The sequence below is a fragment of the Prionailurus viverrinus genome, chromosome E1 (assembly GCF_022837055.1).
Source record: "Prionailurus viverrinus isolate Anna chromosome E1, UM_Priviv_1.0, whole genome shotgun sequence".
Lineage (NCBI taxonomy): Eukaryota > Metazoa > Chordata > Mammalia > Carnivora > Felidae > Prionailurus > Prionailurus viverrinus.
This window is the reverse complement of record NC_062574.1, coordinates 2,680,328-2,702,746: the sequence shown is the minus strand read 5'-3', so window position 1 is coordinate 2,702,746 and position 22,419 is coordinate 2,680,328. Positions and strand designations below refer to the sequence as shown.

The following is a 22,419-nucleotide window of genomic DNA, read 5'->3' as shown; positions in this document are numbered from 1 at the left end:
TTCCACAGGCGCCTCGGGGAGGGGCTCGCCCCGCCGGGGTCTGCGCGGGAGGCCCGGCCGGGCAGCCCTCCCCCCAAGTGCGCGCCCCGCTAGCCCCAGCACCGTATCCAAACCGGATGTTTTTCTCGGATTTTATTTTTAATATTAATATTCTCACACAAAAATCACCGAAAATAGGGGGAGGGTTGGGAAGACCCCTCTGCCCCTGGGGCAGAGAGACAGTGCAGTGCGAGGGGGCGGGACTGTAAACCCCCCACCCCTCCGCAGCCCCAGCGTGGGAGAAAAAAACCACCGACGGAACGAAAATAAAGCCCCAGAGAAACTCATCCCGGGGTGTCCCTGCCCCAGTGAGGCCCTGGCCCTGGGCTGGTTCACGCTTAAAAAGAAAAGTGGGGGAGGGAGGGGCGTGAGGGGAAGGTCCACGTTTTTAAAGTTGGCCGGGGCTGGGAAGGACGGGGTTCCTTTTCCTCATAGTTCTTTCTTTAAAACTTTAAATTTTTTTATTTATTTATTATTATTATTATTTTTTTACAAAATACCATTTCAGTTCCCACTTCTTCCCCTACAGTACAGGAGTCGCTCACCCTCAGGCGGGGTCGGGGTCGGGTCGGGAGTGGGGGCCTGGTCCGAGAAAGTGCAGGACGTCGGGGAGGGGAGCGGGTTTGAGCACCATGAGAACCCGGCTGGAGCCGCGGGCGGACGGGCGGAGACGGACGGGCCGGGCCCGGACACACACTGGGGCGCGGGGAGAGCCCGGCGGCGGGCAGTCCCTGGAGGGGCAGGCGGGATGGCTTGGGGGGTGCGGGAGGTCGGGTTTTCCCAAAAATGAATAAATAGAGGTGAGTGGGACTGTTATAAATTAAAAAACAAAACGAACAAAAAAAGAAAAACCAAAAACAACCAAGAACGAACAAACAAAAAAAGGAAAAAAAAACCCAGAAAATACAAAAATCATAACCAAGTGAATAAACAGAGACATGTACAGGGGGGTCACAGCTAGCATTGGAAGTAAAAAAGGAGGTTCTGGGGGAGGGGTAAAGCCCATAGAAAGAATCTCATTAAAAACCTCGGCTGCCGTAACGTCTATGTACAAACACGAGCCGCGAGCGTCTGCGCCGGGCGGGCGGGCGGGCGGCAGGCGTGAGGGAACCCGTATGTGACCCCCGCCGCCGCCGGAGCCTGGTCCTTGTGTCTGTTGCTAGAAAGGCCAAAGTCGGTGAGGGGAGGCGCTGGCGGGCGAGGGGCTGCCAGCCCCCTCCCCCGCCTCCCATTTTTTTTCCTTTTTTCCTCTTATTTGTTAAAAAAAACTTTTTTTCTTAATAAATTAAGTGAGGGGGAGCTGCCAATGGGGCGGAAGGGCCGGGCCCGACACCCCCTTCCCGGCCAGAGGCGGGACCTAGGTCCAGCCCAGGCGTGTGCTGGTGGCCCCGCGGCGCCCTGCAGGCGGGCGGGCGGGGCGTCCGGCCTCATCGCGACGCGCTGGCGGGGGCCTGCGGGGAGAAAACCGGCGGCGGCGGGCTCAGGCGCGGGGGCGGGCGCCGTGCTCCGCCCGCGCCCCGCCCCCCGCGTCCCCCCCCCGCCCCCCCCCCCCGGGCCCCGGGCCCCGGGCCCCGGCCCCGGGCGCGCCCGCCGGGCCCTCACCAGCGTGAAGGCGTCGTAGGCCTGCGCCAGCTCCTCGGTGCGGTACTGCTCCAGCACCACCACGCCCTGCAGGCCCGCGCTGCGCCGCCGCGCGCACGCCTCGCAGTGCACCAGGTACGTGTTGCGGCTGCCGTTCTCGCTGGTCACGAACAGGATGTTGAACACCTCCACCTGGGACGGGGCGCAGGGGAGGGGGCGGTCACGGGGAGCGGGGGCGGCGGGGGCGGCGGGGGCACCTCCCTCCAGGGCGCGGCGGGCCCACTCACGTCGCACTCGTTGCAGTAGTAGGCGGGCTCGTCCTTGACCCGGCCCTGGTAGGCGATCTTCTTCCCGGCCCGCACCAGGCTCTCGCGCTGCACCTGGCAGTGCTTCATGGACTGCAGGAGGCAGAACCTGCGCGCGTGCAGGGGAGGGGAGGCGAGGGGGGCCGTGAGGCCGACGGAGCGGGGCGGGGCGGGGCCTCCCGGCTCCAGGCTGGGGTCACGGCCCCTGGCCTGGGCATCGCTCACAGTGGACATGTGGCTCTTGTCTATTTGGGCCGCAGGAAAATAAAGCTCATCGGGGCGGGGGCGGGTAGAGTGCAGGGCACGTGGACTGGGGCAGAGAAGAAGGAAGACGGGGTGGAATCCGACAGAAAGGACAAGAGCGGGGCCAAGTTGGGTGGAGATGGGCTTCTTCCCAAGTGGGGCGCTCACTTGATCATCTTGAACAGGTCCGGGTCGCTGATTTTGACCGTGCGAGCCACGTTCCAGGACACGTGAATCATGGGCACGATGGACTTGACGTTCTTCACCTCGTTCCACTCGTATCGTTCCAGGGCCAGCTGGTACTGATAGGCTGCGGGGCCAGAGGGGGAAACGGAGGCATCTCAAGCAGCCGCGGCCACGCTGGCCCCCAGGCCCTCCCTTCCCTGGCAGCCGGCTGCCGTCCAGCTCGGCCACCCACAGGGCTCACCCCCCACGGGGCTCACCCCCCACGGGCCCCGCCCTCTCACCGGTGAGGGGCCCCACGTTCCAGGCAATGTTGTTGCACCAGCCGGTGGCCTGCACCCAGTGCACGGTGCCCGCGTTAATCCACACCAGGTCTCCGGGGCGCTGCACGAAGCGGTACACGGGGATATTGGAAGCATAGAGGTCATCCAGGATTGGCCACCAGGAACCAGTCAGGTAGTCCACGCCGTGCCTGCGCGGTGGCCACAGAGTCAGACGGAAGCCACAGGGACGGGGCGGGACTGGGGTGGGGGGGGTGGGAGGAGGTGTATCTGGCGGGGCCAGGGTGGCGCGCACCGGTCGCAGAAGGCGCTGATAGTCTCCCAGTAGTGCTCGTGCACCGCAAACCACTCGCAGTCGCCAGGGCCGATGTTGATGTTGACGGAGCAGAAGTTGTTGTTCTCCTGGTGGCCTGCAGGGGGCGACAGAGAACGGCATGGCAGGCGGCAGCCCGGCCTGCGCTCCGCGCCCGGTCCGCCCCCGGGCCCCCATTGGCTGGCGGAGCGGCAGCCCCGCCCCCTCGCGCGCGCCCGGGTGAGGAGCGCACCTGGCGTTCGGCTGCCGGGAACCTTCATGTACAGCTGCACGGTGTTCATGCCCAGGATGGTGTGGCCCACGTGGCTCAGCATGTTGCCCGTGGAGGTGACCCGCATGAAGGCGGGCAGCTTCAGCAGCTCCTGTAGCTGGGGTTTCCACCTGCGGTGGCGAAGGTGCCACAGAAGTGAGAGGCCGCCCCCGACCCCTGCCGGTCCGGCAGCGCCCCTGCCCCCAGCCGCACTAACCGCTTGGCATCAGACAGGTCGATGTTGGTGCCGAACTTAATGATGTGATGGTTCTTCGGGTCTGGCGCGCTGCTGCCGGGGCAAAGAGCACGGGTTGACGGGGACCCGCCGGCCAAGGGAAGGGGAAGGACACGAAGGCGGCGGACGACCGGGACCTACCTAGGAGGGGTCCCCGTGGTGCTGTCGGGCTCCTCTGACTCCTCATCCTCGCTTTCCTTCTCCTCCTGCTGGGTCACAGCGGGGAGGCGGGCTGGGGTCAGTGCCGCCCCCCGGGAACCCAACCCCCCCACCCGCACCCCCAGCCCCGGCAGCCCCTCGCACCTGCAGGGACTCCTGGAAGGACGAGGCCTGGTACTGCGCGTACTTGGCGATGGTGGTGTGCGAGCGGGAGCTCTCACACGGCCAGATCTGCCGCGTGCCCGTCAGGTCCCAGTTCTCGTCCGAAGGCTGCTGTACCTGGGTGCGCACCTCCACCGTGTGCTCGCCGCTCGCCTCCACCAGCGTCTTGGTGGAGAAGAGGCCCAAGTCTGCAAGGCAGGACCGAGCAGGGCGTCGGGGCAAGGGCGGAGGGCAGGGAGCGAGGGCCTTCTTCCTCCCCAAGCCTCTCCCCCCCACCCCCCCAGCTTCACGAAGCTCAGCCCAGCCCAGCCCCACACGCAGCTGGGAAGGTTGGCCCTCCCAGGGCGACCCCCCTTTCTCCTGCTGCTGCTCTGAGTCGAGGCACCTCCAGGAGAGTCCTCAGGTGTGCGTGAGGCCACAGGTGCACTGCACCTGGCACTTAATAGGTGCTCAATGAATGGCAGTTTCCTTAAGTTATCGCTGGATCCAACCAGAGATTTAGTTAAGTACAAGCCTAGAACACGCTTCACGCTAACAGTGGTGGGAAGGAAGGATATACGGGTATAGAGAACGCTACGGACATGGAGGAAAGACGACTGCGTTTTATGTTTCTGTGTGGTTTCCGTTTGTACGTAAGTACCTTTGTTTGGAATTCTGCCCGATAAAAATTTTTTTGCACGATAAAGCGCTGAAAAAGAGAGCCCTGGACACCTGGGTGGCTCGATGGGTTAAGTAACCAGCTTTGGGACTCTTGATTTCAGCTTGAGTCATGATCTCACAGTCGTAGGATCGAGCCCCTCATTAGACTGTGTGCTGAGTGTGGAGCCTGCTTGGGATTCTCTCTCTCCCTCTCTGCCCTTCCCCACTCTCACTCTCTCCTCCCTCCTCTCTCTGCCCCTTCCCGCTCTCTCTCCCTCTCAAAATAAATAAACTTAAAAAAAAAAAAAAAATCCCCAAACCATGGGCCGGCAGGGGTTTTGTATACTCTGTATTCTCATCCTAATCGATCAAGAAAACCAAAAGTGACCCTAACCAGGTCCTGGGTTCCATCCCCTGCCCCTCTATCCAGTGCTGGGGACACAGTGATGGGAAGAAAGCCCAAGGCCTCAAGTACGGCCTGGGGAGGACTGAGGATAGCTCGTGAGAGCTGCGGTCCGGGGTCTGCAAGCATGGGGGCCCTCCGAGGCCTCCCCTCACCCTCCTGCCCTTCCATACTCACTGAGCCGCAGGGAGCCCGCCAGGCCCCGGATCACGGTGATGGGATTCCGAGGGTCTGTGCAGAACTGCAGCAGCACAGGTGAGAAGGCGTCCCGTTTGCTCTCCAGCTGAGAGATGACAAGGAGACAGAGCCAGGGTGAGAGCCCTGCCCCGGGCTCTGAGCCCCCTCCCCCACTGCCCCTGACGGCCCAGACACAGTCTCAGAACCCATGGCGGGGGGGGGGGTTCATACGTACATAGATGCTGGGTGTGGGCGGGTTGAGTTTTTCCCGGGGCAGCTTCTCCTCAGTGTTGATCTTCGGTTTCACAGACTGGGCAGGGGAAAGGTAGGACTCTCGAAACTTCCCTTTCACCTTGGCATTCCTGTGGGGAAGATAGGGACATGAGGGCAGGAATATCAGGGTGATGGGGAAGGGAGCCCCCCACTGGGCGGGGCCAGCAGCCTGGGTGGGGGGGGGGGCACCTCCCGGAACTTACTTGCTGGCACGCACGACGTCAGCAGCGCAGTGGCTGATGGTGAGGTCCGCCATGCGCAGCCTCCGCTCCTCCACCTCGGAGGCGATGAAGGTCTCCTTGTCCCCACTCTCCACCTTGATGAGGCGGATCTTCAGCTCCTTGGGGGGCCCTTCGCTGAGTGAGCGCAGCTTTAACATGTCAGCCCGGCTGACACCTGGTGGCCCTGGTGCTTCCTCGCGAGCCTTCTTCCCGGGAACGGGAGCCGAGGGCGCTGTGGGCTGGGCAGGGGGCGCGGGGGCCGGTGGAGGGGCAGGAGCCGTGGGTGGCTTGGCCTTGGAGGCCCCGCCAAGATCGGGCCGGGCCTTCTCGCGACCCTGGATCTCCTCGCTCTGCAGGTCCAGGTTGCCCAGCACCCGGCGGCTCTTTTCTTTGGGGGCCTTGGCCTTGGTCTTTGCCCTGCCCTCTCGGGGCCGCCGACCCACGCTGTCCTTACAGGCCCGCCTGTGCCGCCGGTGTTCCTTCTGGTGCTCCTTCTGGTGCTCTTTCTGCCGCCGCTTGCTGCTGCCGCCTGGTCCTGCCGCCGCCGCCGCCGCCGCCGCCACCCCGCCACTCTCCTCGCGGGCCTGGGCGGGAGGCAGCAGCCGCTCGGTCCCGCTGTCCACTGGGCCCGCCGTGTCCACTGGGCCCGCCGTGTCCACCGGGCCTGCCGGGTCCGTGGCGCTCCGGCCCACCCGCTCCACAAGGGTCTCACAAGCCCGACTGATCTCTTCTAGCACCTCAGACTCAGACCGAGCAGGGGGCAGAGGCAGGGGTGGGGGCGGCGGGGCGGGGGTCATGGGGCCCGGGGCCGGCTCTTCGCCCGCCCCGCGCTCCCGGGCCCAGGGCCCGCCTGAGGTAGAGAAGTGAGATGCCGAGGGAGCGGAGGGCTGCGGGGAGCCCTGGGCGCTAGGGGCCGCCGAGGCGGGCGGCGGGGCGGTAGCACCTGATGGGGGGCCTGGCGAATACTGAGTGGCGGGCAAGGGCCCGGGCCGGGTGGCGAGGGCGGCTCCAGTCCCCCGGTAACAGTACTTCTGTCCCTCCAGCACGGAGGCCAAGGACTTGAGCAGGCTGGCCGGGCCGGCCGGTGGGGGGAGCGGGGGCGGCGGAGGAAACTTGGCTAGAGGCGGCGGTGGCGGCAGGGCTGGTGGTGGCTTCTTCTCCTCTTCCTGGGCGGCGGTGGCAGTGGCGGCCGGGGTTGTGTCACTAGGGAACGGAGGCTGCAGAGACGAAAAGGGCTCCTTCAGCGGGGGCGGGGGGGCTGCGCCCGCCTCCTGTTGCTGTTCCTCCTCCTTGCGAATGGATTCGTCCAGCATCTTCATGATGTTGGCCAGCCCATCGGGGAGGATCTTGAACTCGGCCGGCTCCTCAAACTGGTCCTCCAGCGGGGTAGGGGGAAAGTCGAAGAGCCGCGGGCCTCGGGCAGGCAGCTCCCCGACCCTGGGCGGCACAGGCTGGGGGGCTTTATTCAAGGGGCCTGGGGGGGGGCCCGGCCCCACCTCGGGGGTCTTTGGGAAGGAGACCCTGGGCCGAGGGCTCTCCGGGCGCCTGAAGCTTCCTGAGGTATTTTGGTGGCAGGAGGAGGGAGGAGCTGGAGGCAGGGCGAGAGTCAAGGGCGCAAGAGGTGGGTCCTGGGGGCTCAGATTGGGGCTGGGGGGGCCGGGGAAGGGGGTCCAAACTTCTGGCCAGGTAGGGAGGCGGGGGGAAGGACACGGGCCCTGTGGGGCTGCTGCTGTGGCTGCCATGGTTGCTGCTGCTGGTGGCTGGGGGAGTCGGAGGGGTGTGCGAATCCTGAGTGCCCACAGAAAAGCGGGGAGCCGGAGGCCCCAAGAAGCCCTCGCGGTGGGGGAGGGGTGGTGGGGGAGGGCGGGGGGCGTCCCTCAGACCCAAAGAAGAGCTCCTCGAAGATCTCCCCATCCTCGCGGGCTGCCCGGCAGGCCGGGCCCTTCAGCCAGGCAGGGGGGGGCGGAGGGCGTAAGAGGCGGGGACAGGGAGGCGGAGGCGGCGAGGGGGGGCCGGGCGGCAGGGACAGGTGAGGAGTGGCAGCGGGAGCCGCCAGGAACGGTTTCCGACTGCTGTGTGCCGAGGGCCCCAGGCGGCCTTGGTGAGAGGAGACGTCCAGCGCGGGAGTTTGGTAATGATCAGCGCCGGGCTGCAAGCAGGGGACAGGCGGTCGGCGGCTGCCGGGGGGGTGGCACCGCCCGCTCCACCCACAGTCCACCCGCGGTCCGGAACTCACAATGCCTGGGCTCGGCTCCGCGGCCCGGAGACCGGTGTTGTTGCTGCTGCTGCTACTGCTGCTGCTGGTGGGGCCGGGGAGGCCAGGGGGCCGGGAAGGGGCGTAAGGCACGCAGGCGGTGGTTGCTGCTGGTGAAACGCTGGAGTCCATCCGCGACCTCTGAACTCTGCTCTCTCTAAGGTCACTTCCGGGGGGACGGGTGGCAGGCGGGCAGCCATGGCTCTCTGCTCCTGGGGGGCGGGGGCCTGGGCCTGGGGGTGCGGCCGGGACCAGCCGGTGGCCAGGGGGGTGCGCGGCGTAGGCCGGAGCCGGGTACGGATACGGGTGAGGCAGCGAGTGCCGCTGCTCCTGTGGGAGAGGCAAAGGGCCACGAGTGACACGTGGGGGACGGGGGACTTGTGGTTAAGAGACGAGGGGCAATCGATTGGGGCTCACCTGGCGCTCCGGGGGTGCTGAACCCTTGCGCTCGGGGCCCCAGACATCTCCATGCAGGGCGCTCCACAGCCCTGGCTTGCTCAGCTGAAATGGAGGGCTAGTGGCGAGGCCAGGCAGGGGTGGGGGCGGCGGCGGGGGGGGGCGGCGGGGGCGGTGGGGGCAGTGGCGGCGGGGGGCAGCGGCAGCCCCGGGGGAAGGCCAGTCTGGAAGAAGAGAGAGCGTGAGAACGGCACCCCGGCCCAGTCCTGCCCACGGCGGCCCGTGGCCTACACGCGACCATACCTGCTCAGAGCCATACCTGCTCAGAGCCGCAGCCTCTCCTGCGCTTGCCCCCGGGGCTGAGGCCCTCGTCCCCCGAGGGGCCTGAGAGCGCCGCAGGAGGCACGGGCTGCACCACTGGGGGCTCAGCGGCTCGCTTCACGGGGGGACCGCCCCGCTTGGCCCCATAGTTCCGCTTGTGCTGAAAACAAAAAGGAAGGAGAGAGAATGACACACGTGCAGATCCAGCCAGGGGCCTCCTCCCCACCCCACCGGCCCCCATCTCACCTCAAGGTGCAGCAAGTTCCACACTTGCTCCAGGGGGGGCAGGACCTTGGCTCGGTGCTGGCAGGAGCCGGCGTGAAAGTTCCAGAACTGGGCCTGGGGGCAGAAGCACACGTTAGGATGAGGGCGCCTAGCCAGAAGGCACAAGCCCAGCCCCCCGGGCCCTGCCTCGTCCCACCTGCTGTAGTCGGCCGACGCGGGGCCCCAACTCAGCCAAGCTTCCTCCGTATCGAAGGGCGCTGTGATAGCAGCGAATGGCCTCCTCGCTGTCGTGCTCGGACTCGTATAGCTGCCCCAGCTGCTCCCACAGCCCCGGCTGGGCCGGCTCTCGGAGCAGTGCCTGCACACAGCCATGCAGGGATTCCAGCTTCCCGTGGAGGGGTCTCGGGGCGGGGGTCCTACCGGGCAGAAGGGGTTGTGGGGGCTGGTCAGGCCTGGGGGACCTCTTCTGAGGCCCCAGGCTTACGTCCCATCTACAGCACCTTTGATTCCGTACTCACCCTGGAGCATAATACGGTTTGTTGGGGTGTCCAGAGCTACTGCCATGTGAAGGGGGTAGGGGAGCAGAGAGTGGGGGCTGCCCGATGCTGGCAGAGCACCTAGAGACGGAAGGGGTCTGTTAACGTGCAGCAAGATGAAGTGGTCCCGTCCCTACTTAGAAATGAGGGGACTGAGAGACTAAGGGAAAGCAGCTGAGAACCCCACTGGGGTCCACAGATCAGCAGAAACCCAGAGAGTGACCACAGAGTGGAGACGGGGAGAGGGGTGCCCCATGTTCTCACCTGCCTCCAGGCAGCCATGCGCTTCGAGGAGGGGGATGGGGCGGGCAGGAGCTCCAGGCCCCAGCACAGCTCAAGCCCCCGAGGGCAAAGGCTTCCCGTGCAGCGCGGGCCCCTGGAGGGTCCACTGCCCGATGCATCCAGCCTGAGTCAAGGAGAGATCAAGATCTTCATGGGGGCACAGCCTGAGCCAGCAGCATACACACGGCCGACCCAGCCCTGGTCTTTCCCTTACCAGGTCAGCAGTGGCCCCAGGAGCCCTGGAGATCGGGCACGGCCCCCTGCCCCAGCTCTCTGGGGCGACGGTCCCGCTCCAGCCGCTCTGACAGGAGTGCCCACTGCCCCCAGACGGCCACCCAGGGCCCTTCACAGCCAATTCTGCGGAGGGGAGGTGGAGAAGGAGTGCCGTGAGCCGGCCAGCGCACAGCTGAGGCCCAGGGGCCCGGCCGGGCAGTCATCTGCACCGGGAGTCGGGCCTTGGCTTTCCCCGAGGGGAGGGCCACGCCGCCCAAGGAGCCCCCGGAGGCCCGGGAGAGCGGCGAGGCGCCGGGACGAGCGGCAGGGAGCGGGACGGCCGGTCAGCGGCGGCTCGCTGCCGGGAGCCACTGGGGCGGAGGGGCAGCGCCGCGGCGGCTTACCCGGCCTCCGTGGGAGCGTCCTCGCACGGCGTCGGCGAGCTCCTGAGATCCGGCCAATCACAGGACTTCCTCTCTCGCCAGAAAGCCAATCATCACCCGTGTCTCCGCCTCAGTAACAGCCTGGCCGGGACCAATGAGAGCGAGGTTAGCCCGGCCGCGGCCGGGGGAGGAGGGGCGGCGGAGCCGGTCAGACGGGCTCGGCCCGGGGTGACCCCGGGGTGACCCCGCGGCTCCCACCTAGGGTCTCCATCCCGGACCTGACACCCGGGCCGGCGGCGCAGGCAGGGCCCGGGACCCCTGCGGGTGAAGGCGGCACATCGCACGCTCGGGCCGGCCTGGGGGACGGCGCCACCCGCGAGTCCCACGCACCCATAGAGTCGCCGGTACTCCCGGCAGGACCGCCCGAAACGCCCCCGGCCCCGGCGCCCTAAGACCGGCCGACGGCAAACGGAGGCACAACGCAGACAAAGGCGTCGCTGCCTTTCCTCCCTTCACCTCGCCCCGTGCCTCACCTCCCACCCCGGGTGCCCCCTGTGACTGCTGAGAGCTGGCCGGTCACGGCGACTTCGGTACCCAAACCCGCCCGCGCCGAGATCCGAGCGCTCCACCACCACCACCACCCCCCCCCCCCACGCCTGACCCTATCCCAAACTACGGTCGGGGCCCCCAGCCTACCTAGTTCCCGGAGCTCCTCCACTTCCCCTGGCTCTCTAGGTCTTCAGTTCCAACCGACCCCCAAAACCAAAATCTCCCTTTAATCCCCCAACTTCTGAGAAGACGCGCACAGCGGTCCCGAGTGGCCCCTCTCGCGTGGCTCCCGTATCCTCTATGCCCTTCCCCGTCGGGGCCACGCGGTTCCCCACGGCCCACGTGGCCCCCGCCCCCCAAGGGAGGGGGGATTTCGGGGGTTGCCCGTGACGTGGCTACTTGCGCAGCGGAAGCGGCGTGTGTAAGTGTAAGGGGGGGGGGGGTCCTTCGGGAGGGAGGAGGGCGGGGCCCAACAGGCGGTGACATCACCCTTGTCCCACTCTCACCGCCCACTCCCTTAAAGAACCCAGAACCCGTTTCACTTCCTCCTTCGCGGCGGCCCCCCCCCCCGCCCTTTCCCGTCGGTGCCGCCTCGACCCACGACGGGCGCAGCGCCCCCCTTCTGGGCACCTCCCCTTCGGCCCCAGTTCTTCCTTGTCGCCTGAGCCCAGGATCCCCGTCCCCGCGCCTCTTCCTCGCCTACCCGGCGTCCCCGCAGGTAGGGAGCCGGCTCCGCTCCCGGGATCGGTCCATTGAGAGTCTAGAGTACAAAGAGCTGCGAGAGGCGAGCGTAGAGTACAAAGCGGCGGGGGCGGGGCCAGCGCTCCAGCTGGAGCGAGCGCCGGGCAGGAAGCCGGGGGAGCGCGCGCGACGAGGGGCTGGGGGCGGCTGGAAAGTTCGCCTTCGCCGAGAGAAGTCTGCGCGGTGGGGAAATTTCCACCCAGCCCGCAAGGGCAGGCGGGTTTCTGGTGAAAACAGTCCTCTCTCCGCAGGACAAGGTGGTCTGTTTACGTGCTAAACTCCGGACCCTACAGGTCGCGGCGCGCCACTCCCCGCCGAACCCTGCGAACGCTTGGGCTCTGCGGACCGCGTCCGCGGCTCTAGCGGAGTTTCTGCCCGAACTCTCTCTGCTCACCACACTGACTTTCGGTCAGTTGCCAAAGCCCTGGGACGAGCAGAGCGCTTAGCTGCGGTCTAAGGGTAGCCCGGGCCACATTCCCCCACCCAAGTCCGGGACCACGCATGGGCTAACGGGGGGGGGGGAGTGGGGGCGGGGGTTCAGGCACCGCAGGATCAGATCCCGGTTTGCGAAGCGGTGCCGAGGGCGCTGCCAGCTACCAGGAAATGCAGCTTCCCCTTCTGCGATGATGACACTTCCCCTCCACCACTTCCCCTTTCCCACGGGGAACTGACTCAGCTTTCCCTAAAGCACTGAGTCCCGTCCCTCCAGCCCCTTTCCACCTTTGTCCACAACCCCCCACGCCGGTACTCAGAGTACAGCAGCCCTCACCGAAGAACAAAAACTTCCTGTGCACTAAATACACATTCACTCTCGCCAACCACCTCGGATTCACCGGGACCCGGGCGCCTGACTCCTCATCCGCCCCCCGTACAAAGCCCTCCCTCGGGGTCTGATTCAGGCTTGGGGTGGGAGAGCGTGAGTCACCCACAAAACCTTCCCCTATTCCCACTGACTCAGCCCTCGCCTCCCTGAACGCACACAGACACACAGTCAGAGGCAGACACAACTCAGCCCACACACCGCTCACCACCGGTCCCGCGGAATTTCCCCTCTCGTCTTCCCCCCACGACGGCCCCTCCCCGCGTCCGCCAGCCTCGACACGGCGCTCACACCTGTTCCCCGGCGCCGGCTCGCGGTCCACTCTCACCTCCACTCTCGCTTTGGGGCAGGAATAGCCCTCCCCGACTCCCGGTGTCCGTACTAACCAAGGGGAGGGGACGGCCACGGGCAGCAGTCACAAAGACAGACACCCACAGACTCCCCGAAGGCAGGCGAGAGGAAGACGCACGCGGCCACAGCCAGGCTGGGAGGACGGTATACTTCTGGGGCAGACATTCCTTCCAGCCTCTCCCGCCCGACCCACAGTCCCCCGGGGCCGGCCGCCCAGAAAGGGTTAATTCTTCTCCTGCCGAGGCCACGCCCTCTCCATCCGGGCACTCCCGGTTAAGCCCAGCTCCGCCCCTTCCATCCGGGCTCTGGACTCGGGGGACTTTAACCGACCCCCTCCCCGGAGCCCCGAGAGAGACCCACTCCATCAATCACACCCACTTAACCCTCTCCCGGCTCCAGGCCTGAGGAGCCCCCGGCGCGCACCGCTGCGGCCGCGCGGGACGCGGGGGAAGGGGCCAGACGTGCGCACGCAGACTCACATGCCGGCCAGAGACGAGACCCCGCACACACGGTCTTCCCCCTCCCCCCCCCCGCACGCAGTCCGCGGACGCGCCGAGGCGGGGACCGGGGCCGGCACCCGCCGCATCCCGCTCCCCGCCAGGCCTCGTTCCGCCCGGTGGAAGCGAGGGGTTACAGGCTCGCTTCTTACTGGGGGAGGGGGGAGGCGGAGGGGAGGGCCGCGGCTGGGGCGCCGCTGTGACTCAGCCACCCGGGCAGGCCGCCCGCTCGGGATTCCCTTCCCCAGCCTTCCCCCGCTGCTGGCCCCTCCCCGCCCCCCACCGAGGAGTGACAGTGCCGGCCCGCCCGCTATGTGTCACTGCGAGCCTTGTGTCTGCCTCTGACTGGACCGCTGTGTTCACCAGTGTGTCTGACAAGGTCGGCTGTGTGTGGGTCGTCCCGGTGTCTGTCTCTGTGTGCACCTGCATATCTGCTCATCTCGTCTCCTTCAGTGCCTGTGTCTGACGCGTTCCTGTCATTATGCCTGTCTACATGACTCTGAGGGGCTGTCTCTGTCTGTGTGTCTGCCTGGCTCCTGTCTCGGTCTTTTGTCTGGATCTGCCTCTGCATCACTTGCGTGATCACGTGTGTCTCTGCACATGCCCTTCTGTGTTTGCCTTCATGTTCCCGAACAGAGTCTGGGAAACACTGGAGCAGGCTGACCCCGCAGACTCCTCGCCTCACTCCCCCCCCCCCCCTCCCGATCCTGACGTCTTGTTGCCGGATCAGTGATCCTTCTGTTTGAGTCAGATATTTGGGCGTCTGTCTGCCTTCAATCAAGTTCCGTCCTATTCCTCAACGTCCTTGCTGATCCTCAAGGCTCCCTGCAGCTCCCATTATGATGATAATTGCTAGCATTTAGTGAATACTTACTAGTAGGCACCAGGCACCGTCTTAAACACTTTACATACCTTTTAAAACTGCCCCCACCGCAATCTGAGTTAGGAAGTACTTTTTTTTTTTTTTTTAACCCATTTTACAGATGAGGAAATTGAGGCTCAGAGAGGTTAGGTAACTTGGTCAAGTTCACTCTGCAAGAGAGTGGAAGAACTGGGCTTCTTCCCAGGGCCTCATCTTTCCACTCTTCTATCTGCCTCTGTCCTGTTCTCCCTCCCTTGGTTTTATCGTCACAGGCCATCTCCTGGGTCAGCCTGCCTGCGCCCCCACCCCGTTCTACCCCCAGCAACTCCAGCATCGCAAATGTCCCCTGTCCTCGACAGCAGGTGTGGGTAGGACACTTGTAGCAGATCTCAGAAGCCATTGCTTTCTTGGCAGTGAAGCTCATTCAGTTAACACATTCATTCAACACAATTCCACTGAGGCACCCCAATGTGCAAACCATCTTGCCAAATCCAGATACACAGAAGAAAACAGTCCCACTCAAAAATTCAGTGCGACACACACTCAGAGAACTTAAGTCCCTGGCTTAGGTATACTCTCCTCTCCTACAGAGCCTCAGGCAGAGAACTGGCCCAAAGAGAGAGGGAAGCAGAAGAGAAGTAAGACTTGGGGGGGGGGGGGGGGGGAGGAGGCAAATGCTGTAGCACAGTGGGGACAGAATGGAACAGAAAGAGAGCTGGAAGGCAAGGTGAGATGCCACGATTGCCATGGCAACAGCAGCAGGCTGTTGTGGCCATGGCCTCCGGTATCTCCAAATCAATTTCCAATCACCATGCACGAACCACACTGTTCACCAACTCTTATAGGGCACCCTCACCCCAAGAAAAATCCCCCCAGGTTATCTCACCTCTACCTTCCAGCCTTGCAAACTCTAGTTTAATTCAACTCCAGAAGTAACTGAGTTGTAGCACTGGGGGGAGATTTTTTGGTGGTAGTAGAGAGGCTGGTGAAATACAGGGCTGAACCATTCAGGGGCAACAGAGGGGCGCTCCATAAACCAGGAAGGCTGAACCACTCCAGCACCACATGGTGGGGGGATGCTCAGAGCTGGACTGGACCATTCTGAGGAGTGGGCACGATCCAGATCATACCGCTCTTCTTCAAGCATGTGGTCCAGAGCTGGACGGGTGGGGGTGGGGGTGGGGGGTTGTTGCTCAGGAGCAGAACTTACCAGATGGAATTTGATGTGCCCTGTCTCATTGGAACCAGTGCCCAGTGTGGGGTGCAGCAGACCACGGTGGGTGGGGGGGGCGGTACTACGGGGCTGGCATGGTGCCTGGGGGAACCTGAAAGAAAAAAGCCAGTTAGAAGTGGGGTCTCCCAGGCTGGAGAATTTCCCTGTGCTCCCTGTCTTCTTATTGAGGAGAAGCCTGGTGCTGGTGGTCAGATGGGATGAGAGAACCCGTTTCCATGGCAACCAGAAAAAGCCATCCCCAAGGTGGTCCTCCAGCCTTCCCCTTTAGGAAGCAGCCTTGGACCAGAGGGTAAGGGGAGCGTGCTACGGCATCTGTGAACGTCCACAGCGGACACCCAATCCATGAGTCCCCTTCGGACCGAACTCTCCTCTTGACAGTCCCTGGGCCCAGAGTAGCCCCGATTGCCCCTGACGTCGGCACCCAAGTCGCCCTCAATCCTGGCCCCAGGCCTGCAATCTTCTGCCTCCAGCTCAGCCTCCTCCCTACCCCTAACCTTATCAAGACACCAGTCAACCCCACCCTCTGGACTCTGCCCCCTCCTCTTCCCCCAGGCGGGTGCAGGCAGGTCTTGGCGAGCGGCACAGGTGGCCAGACTAGATGAACGGGCCCGGCAGGGAGGAGCCTTCCTCCACAACGACCGACTCTGGGCCTGGGTCTGAAAGTGGCCTCTGCTGCAAGCCTCCCTTGCATCCCACCCCTCAAGGCCATATCCTGTTTCCCCATCACCTCCTTCCTCTCTGTGGCCCAAGAAGGTGACAGAGGCCCAGTCCCTTCCCTCCCCTCCGAAACAAAAAGCTAGGTCTTCTAAGTCCAGAGTCAAGAATCAGGTGTCCATCTAGGGTCAGACCTAAGTCTGGCCCTTATCTCAGACTCACTCCTCAGAGACCTATGGTTTCTGCTTCCTTAGTCACAGTTGCCTGCCCTTGAGGCCCCAGACATTGGGGTTCCCAGTCTAGTCCCCCCATTCCCCGGCCGGCCAGCCCGCATCCTTCCCCCTGCCCCAGAGACTCAGGCCTCCAGCCCCCAGCCTCCATGACGCAATGTGCTGCAAGCTGCCTGGGCTGCTGATGACACTGCCCCCGGGGAGGAGCCACTCCTGACCCAGGCAGGGCCCCCCCCCCCCCCGCCCCCCATAGGCCAGGTAGTGGCCAGCTGCAGGCCAGGGAGGCCGGGCAGGCAAAGTTCTTGTGCTACAGAAAGGAAGCTTGAGGCTGGAACCTTCCAGGACAGGGATGTTGAGAACGTGGGACCAGAGGGTGTGCGCGTGCTTGCCTCTGTGTGTGTGTGTGTGTGTGTGTGTGTGTGTGTGTGTGTGCGCGCGCGTGCGGGCACACGCGTGCAGTCTGTAGTGTTTGTGTATGTGGCTGTATTGTAGGGGAAGGGGATGTGCTGGGAAGGGTCTAGCCTAGAGAGAGGGGAGAGGCAGGCCTCACGACAGACCAAAGAAGGAGTGAGGGGCAGCCAAGGGGGTCACCAGGGTGTGTATGGGGTGTCTGGACACCAGAGTGGGGGAGGGGCCCACAGCCATTTAAAGGGCCAGCCCCAGAGCTTTAATCCCTCACCAGCCCTGGCCCCAAGCCGGAGGCTGTAATTCATCTGTCCAACAGCTGGGGTGGGTGTGTGTGTGTTGGGGGGGGGGGGCATGTGGACGGGAAGGGGGAGCTGGGGGAGGGGCTGGGGCTTTCTTGTGCACAGAGCCAAACAACAAAAGGGAAGCCGAAGGGCCAGCTCCAATGTGCCCAAGCCGGGCAGCTGACCTGTACACCGGCCGGTGGTCTCCACCTGATGGCCAACAGACTCCGTAGTATGGACTCAAGGACTCTTGGCCGAGGAGTCCGAGAACCCAAAGGTGGGGCCTGGGAGAAGGCCCAGGCTGAGTGCCCCCAACCCTGCCCCCGCGAGCTGTCACCCCTCCTCGTAGGTCCCAGCCGCAGCACCGTCCCAGACCTGGCAGGCCCCTCGACAGATTCAGCCTCAAATGCCCTGCTCACCAGCCAAGCCTCCCCAGACACGGCCTGCCGGCTCCCCCTCCCGCCGGCGCAGGGTGGCAGCGGCCACACCGAGGCTGTCCCTTTAAATCATTACCACCCCTGATTGTGTGGACAAACCGAGGGCCCTGCCCCCCAGGCAGGCGGCTTGCCACCTCCCCCCCATGAGTCCCCAGAAATGTGAGGGCCATTTAAAGGGACAACGGAGAGACAGCCAGGTCTCTAGCCGCCCCCACCCCCACCCCACACACACACACTCACAGCCCCTTTCCCCAGCGACACACAGCCCCTTGCCCCTCTGGAGGGCCCCCCAAATTCCGGTTCTCTCCCCACCCCTAGAGACTGCTAGAAGGAGAAAGGGGGCCAGAGTTGGGGGGGGCGGGGAGCTGGGGGAGCGAGGAAAAGACAGGGGCTGCCTCCTTACTCAGAGCCCCAGGGGACAGGTCGGAAGGAAAGCAAAGCCAGGAGAAGCGGCGAGACAGAGCCCCGAAAGGTGCCGCGGGCAGACCTGGGGCGCACAGGCTGTCGGGCGAGGGGAAGGGAGTCGGGCTGCACGAGACGGCGGCGCGGCCAGCGGGCGACAAGCCCAAGTGGGGGAGATGGAACAGGGAGGGCCAGGGAAAAGAGGCAAGGCCGGAGGAAAACGGGGAGACAGAATCGGGGAAAGGGGTCATCCGGGAGGGTGTGGAGGAAAATCCGAGGAGGGAGGGCGAGCCAGGCCGGGGTTACCTGCTGGGTGTCTGTCCCCCGGCGGTGCCCCCGGAGTCCGGGTAGGGAGGGGGGGAGCAGCAGGGGGGGGAGTGGGGGCTGGGGGGGCGGGGGAGACGGTCCCTCCTCTGCCTCCTGGGCCTGCCCCGGCGCTCGCAGCCTCTGCCTCCCTCCCTCCTCCTCCCCGTCCCTGAGTCCCGGAGTCAAACAAAGAACTGTAGCAGGCTCTCCCCAACCCCCTCCCTCCTCCTCCTCCTCCTCCTCCTCCTCCTCCTCCTCCTCCTCCTCCACCTCCTCCTCCCCTCCCTCCCTCCCCACCAGCAGGCTCCCTCCTCCTCCCTTCCGGTCTCTTCCTTTAACTACCCGCCCCCCCCCCCCAGCCCCCAGCACTAGTCTCTCTCCACCCACCCACCCCAACCTTTTTACACACCCCTCAGCCAAGCCCCGTCCCCGCTGTAGAGTCCCTTTGCAAAATTGAAAGGCTCCAGAGAACATGGGAGGGGACTGGGGTCTTGCTTAAAAATCAAGAACCACAATACAATTATTTATTTTCACGGCCAGTGGAATAGTCTTAGCTGTTTCTTCTCCAGGAGGGGGGGGGAAATAATCCTAAAGAAAGCAATACAAATCTGACTAAAGCCCTCATCAAATAAAGTGCACAAAGCAGCGGGAGCTAATCCCCAGCCCCCTCCCTCCCACCCGCCAAATTAAGACCGACTCTCCACTCCTCCAGAACCAACTCCTAAGGTCCTGGCCGGCTGGAACCAGGCCTAACAACTACAGTCACAAAAATCATAACTATCACGATTTAACCACAATAATAAGCATTTTATAACAAGCCTTCATTCAGTATTTATTCTGCACCCGCCACCTTGCGAAGTGCTTTGCATAAATTATCTCATCCCCCCCCCCCCACCTCCCCAACAGCCAAGAAGGTATGTATTGATATTTAAATTTTCCAGATGAAGAATGTGAGGCTCTGGGAGGTGGTGACCTTTCCAAGTCCCTATGGCCACTAAGTGGCAGAGCTGGGAACAGAATCCGGGTCTGACCTGACAGCCCAAGCTCCGAAACACTTTAAAAGAAAAACCAATTTTTTCTAAGATCATAACCAAACCCGGGAACTTAACTCCATAGGGAAGGGCGGTCATAACTATCAACCGAGTCCCCCTCCCTCAGGAAAGTGACCCACCCACCTACACAGAATAAAGACCTGTACTCTTCAGTCTAACACTGCTTCCTGACCCTTTTCATCACTGTTGGGGTGTCACTAATTACGATCAGAGATGAGCTGCTGTCTACAGAACGCCACAAACCACACACACAGCTCTTCTCCTGGGAGTAGCTATCTTGCGACCACTCCCACTTCAACTCAAAATGGGGAGGGGGGCAATAGGACACTTAGCAATGCAGCAGGTGGGAAAGCGGCAAGACTGCTGGGAGGCTCCTTCACGGGGCGGAGGGGGCTGGGAAGGAAAGTTCTCATACCCACCTGGGGAAAAGTGACCCCGGGTTCCCGTAGCCCAGCAAAGGGGCAAAGTCTTTGGGCCACACCACACCCGTGCCCCTCCCCCTCACAAAACTCCAGGCCAGGGTTTCCCACCTGCAGGCTGCTACGGCCAAGGGAAGGGAGAGGGGGAAAAGATGGCACGGGGTTGGAATCGGACTCGGGGCAGAGGTAGGGGGGGAGAGGGGGAGGCGGAATGGAAAGGGGAGGAGGCCTCCGGCCTGGCAACCGTCCCAGGGCACGTGCACTGGTGACATCATCCCAGGCCACCTCTAACACAGACCTTTGACCCCTAGGGGCGGAAAGGGGCCTTTGGCTAAGCTTCCTGGGAAATAGCCTTAGGAATTCTGGGAACCCAAAAAGGAGAAGAAGAAGGAACCCAGGCGGCTTGCCTTTATCTCTTTTACTCCCAGTACCACTCCAGCCCCAGGGACTCGGGCTTCTCGGCTCCTCCTCCCCGCCTCCAGCCCTGACCTCCCAACCCACATTTCTGACGGAGTCCCGACACGCCTCTCGCAGATACTGTGCCTTCTCTCTCCCGGGCGAGATCTCGGGTGGGGGGCAGCAGGTGGGGGGCGGGGGCACCGGGTCCCGCGGGGCTCCGTCTCCCATCTGCGGGATCCCCCGTGGCCCAGCCGGCCGCCAGCCGGAACCTGTCTGGGTCCCCAACTCTCCTGCCCCTCCCCGCGCCGTTCCAGGGCGGAGTCTGTGGAGTTGAAACCAGGACACGGCGAGAGGAAGAGTTATATAACCGGGAGAAGCCGAGAAGGACGAGTGGAGCCCGGGACAGACAGCCCGAGAGGAGCCCGGGGAAGTGCATGAGCACGAGGAGGAGTGGGGAAGACACGCTAGGGATGGGAAGGGTTGGGGGTGCATCAAAGAGGAGGCATCCACGCGAAAAAGGGGCGTGGTGGCCCGGCGGGAGTCACCTGGGCCGGCCGGGACTTCCCCGCAGCGCCCTCCCGCGCTGCCAACAGCAGCTGAGCCCAAGCGACTGAAGCCTCGCAAAGGGGCGCAGATACCCGTTCCGTTCCCCCTGGGGAGGCAACCTAAGCCAGAGCCCGGGAAGGCGCCGGCGGAGCAGAAGGGGCCGGAAACCGCAGCTCCGCCCAGCCCACCTGGGAGAGTGGGGCGCCAGCTGGGGGTCGGTGGGAAACAGGTAGCCGACCCCTCCCACGCAAGGCTGGGCAGTGGTGGTTGGAGACCCAGCGAGAGGGGACAGGCGGATCCAGACGCCTGGATCCCGAGGGGCTGAGGAGCGCAGCCCAGGACTAGTTTGCAAACACACATTCAAATGCGGGGAGGCGGGGGGTGGGGGGGGGGGGTGCGGCGGTAGTGCTGCAGGCTGCGACTCGCCGCGCAGGCGCAGGGGGCTACTAGGGCGCGTGCGGAGGAGGGAGGGGGGTGGGCGCGAGCGTGTGGGAGTGCACGTGCGGGTCCCGAGCAGCTTCCCCCTCCCTTCCTCCACCTCTCCCCCTCCCCTCTCCCTTTTCCTGTCGCTCTATAAAGCCTCCTCCACATTGGCTGCCAGGGCCCTGACGTCAGGGGCCTCCGCGGGAGCCGATTGGCCCGACACGAGAGTTCGGGAATCCGGCTCCCGAGTCTGGCTCTCCGGTTACTCCGGCAACGGGGCAAGCAACCCCCGGGAGGTCGGCGGAGCGGCGCTCCTTGTGGCGCCCGGGTCCCGCCTCCCTCCAGACGACCGCCGAGCCCCCTTCGGCGGCAGCGCAGCTCGCGGCCTCCCCTCCGTCCTTCCCGGGCTCGTACCGTCCAGAGAACTAGGCGTCCTGCCCCCGACCTTCCCCGCAGTCGCCCCGCCCCCAGGTCACAGCCACAAGCCACAGCAGACAGGAAGCGAATCTGCGTTGCTTGGTAACCGAGCCGCGTGCCCCCTCCCCACTATTTACTCCAGCGCAGGGAGGCGGAGACGGGAGTCCAGCCCCCTCCCCAGCCTCTGCCCTTCGCCCTCCCGCCCACAATTTCCTGTGAGGGGCCGAGATGACAGGAAGTCAGACGCCCACCTCGGCCCACCTTTCTCTCTGGCCGGGCGGGGGGCTTCAGCCCCTCCGCCGGCCACATTCCCCCCCCCCCCCCCCCTTGCTCCCGCGGCTCGGGCTGCGCGTCTCGCCCTCGCCATCTCGTGGCTGCGCTGGGAAGGTCCGCACGGAGCAGGGCCCGAGCCGGACGAGGGCGAGGAGCATCAGAGTGGGGTAGCAGGACCACGGATGGAGGGGCGGCGGGGTGCGTGGACACGAAGACTCCCGCGGGGAGGCTGGCTCCCGGCGCTCCTGGCGCGAGGGTCAAAGCTGAGGCGACACACCTCACCGTGGGAGGGACCGGAGGGAGACCCGAAGTGGCCCCGGGACCGGAGACGCACCCCTGCCCGACCACACCCGACCTCAGAGGGCCATCACCCTGGCCTATCTGCAGACTCTGACCTTCAGTCCTGCCCTTCTGTTAGGCACCGTCGCGCCCCGCCCCGACCTAGTGTTGCGGAGGGGAAATCCCGGCCCCAGGGGAACTGCGAGTCCTTTCAGGCCCCTCTTGACATCCGAACCCAAGGCTTCTGCCCGCCCGCTCTTCCCCCACACCGCCCTGCATTCTGGGGAACCCTGGCGTCCTGCGCCCCGATCTTCTTTGCAGTGCCTTTGCAGGGACCGAAACGTCCACCCCCAGCTCTACAAGTCTGAGACTCAGGCGTCCCGCCCCCCTGCGCGGAGATGGTTTCCCTCTTTCCAGACGCCCCCGCGGCCCCTCGTTACCTGGTTCTGGGGTGTCCCAGGTGCTCAGGCTCCCCAAGGTCTCCCAGGGGGTCGAGCGGCCCCCCCCTCTCCCAGGCCGGGGCTGGGGGGGCCGCTCCGCCCCGTGGCGCAGTTGGATTTTCCAACACAAACACCGCCCCCCCTGCGCCCCAGCCCCGCCCCCTTCCCTTGGTCCCGCCTCCCCTCGCGCCGAAGTCCCCCCCTCTCGGGCCCCGCCCCTTCTCCTCCTGTGCCGCTCGCCTCAGCGCACGTGCCGAACAGGATACCCGGTGCCGGGTGCTGGGTGCAACCTACTGGGTCCGGCCCCGATCCCTGCCGGACGAAC

General features: G+C 64.6%; 1 protein-coding gene across 1 annotated transcript; it reads right to left on the bottom strand.

Moving 5' to 3' along the window:
* Positions 1-117: 117 nt before the first annotated feature.
* Positions 118-22,234, bottom strand: KDM6B (lysine demethylase 6B). The gene is given in 28 exon segments (XM_047832094.1): positions 118-1,490; positions 1,642-1,812; positions 1,908-2,034; positions 2,337-2,478; positions 2,636-2,823; positions 2,928-3,042; positions 3,178-3,326; positions 3,413-3,484; positions 3,572-3,636; positions 3,734-3,939; positions 4,971-5,076; positions 5,206-5,332; positions 5,447-7,119; positions 7,121-7,336; positions 7,338-7,613; positions 7,701-8,048; positions 8,136-8,279; positions 8,281-8,310; positions 8,312-8,338; positions 8,434-8,595; positions 8,682-8,774; positions 8,857-9,076; positions 9,179-9,277; positions 9,461-9,602; positions 9,693-9,835; positions 10,096-10,215; positions 15,105-15,219; positions 22,095-22,234. Coding segments are annotated over 24 exon segments (4,917 nt in total). The 5' UTR covers positions 9,598-9,602; positions 9,693-9,835; positions 10,096-10,215; positions 15,105-15,219; positions 22,095-22,234; the 3' UTR covers positions 118-1,466.
* Between the last annotated feature and the right edge of the window lie 185 nt (positions 22,235-22,419).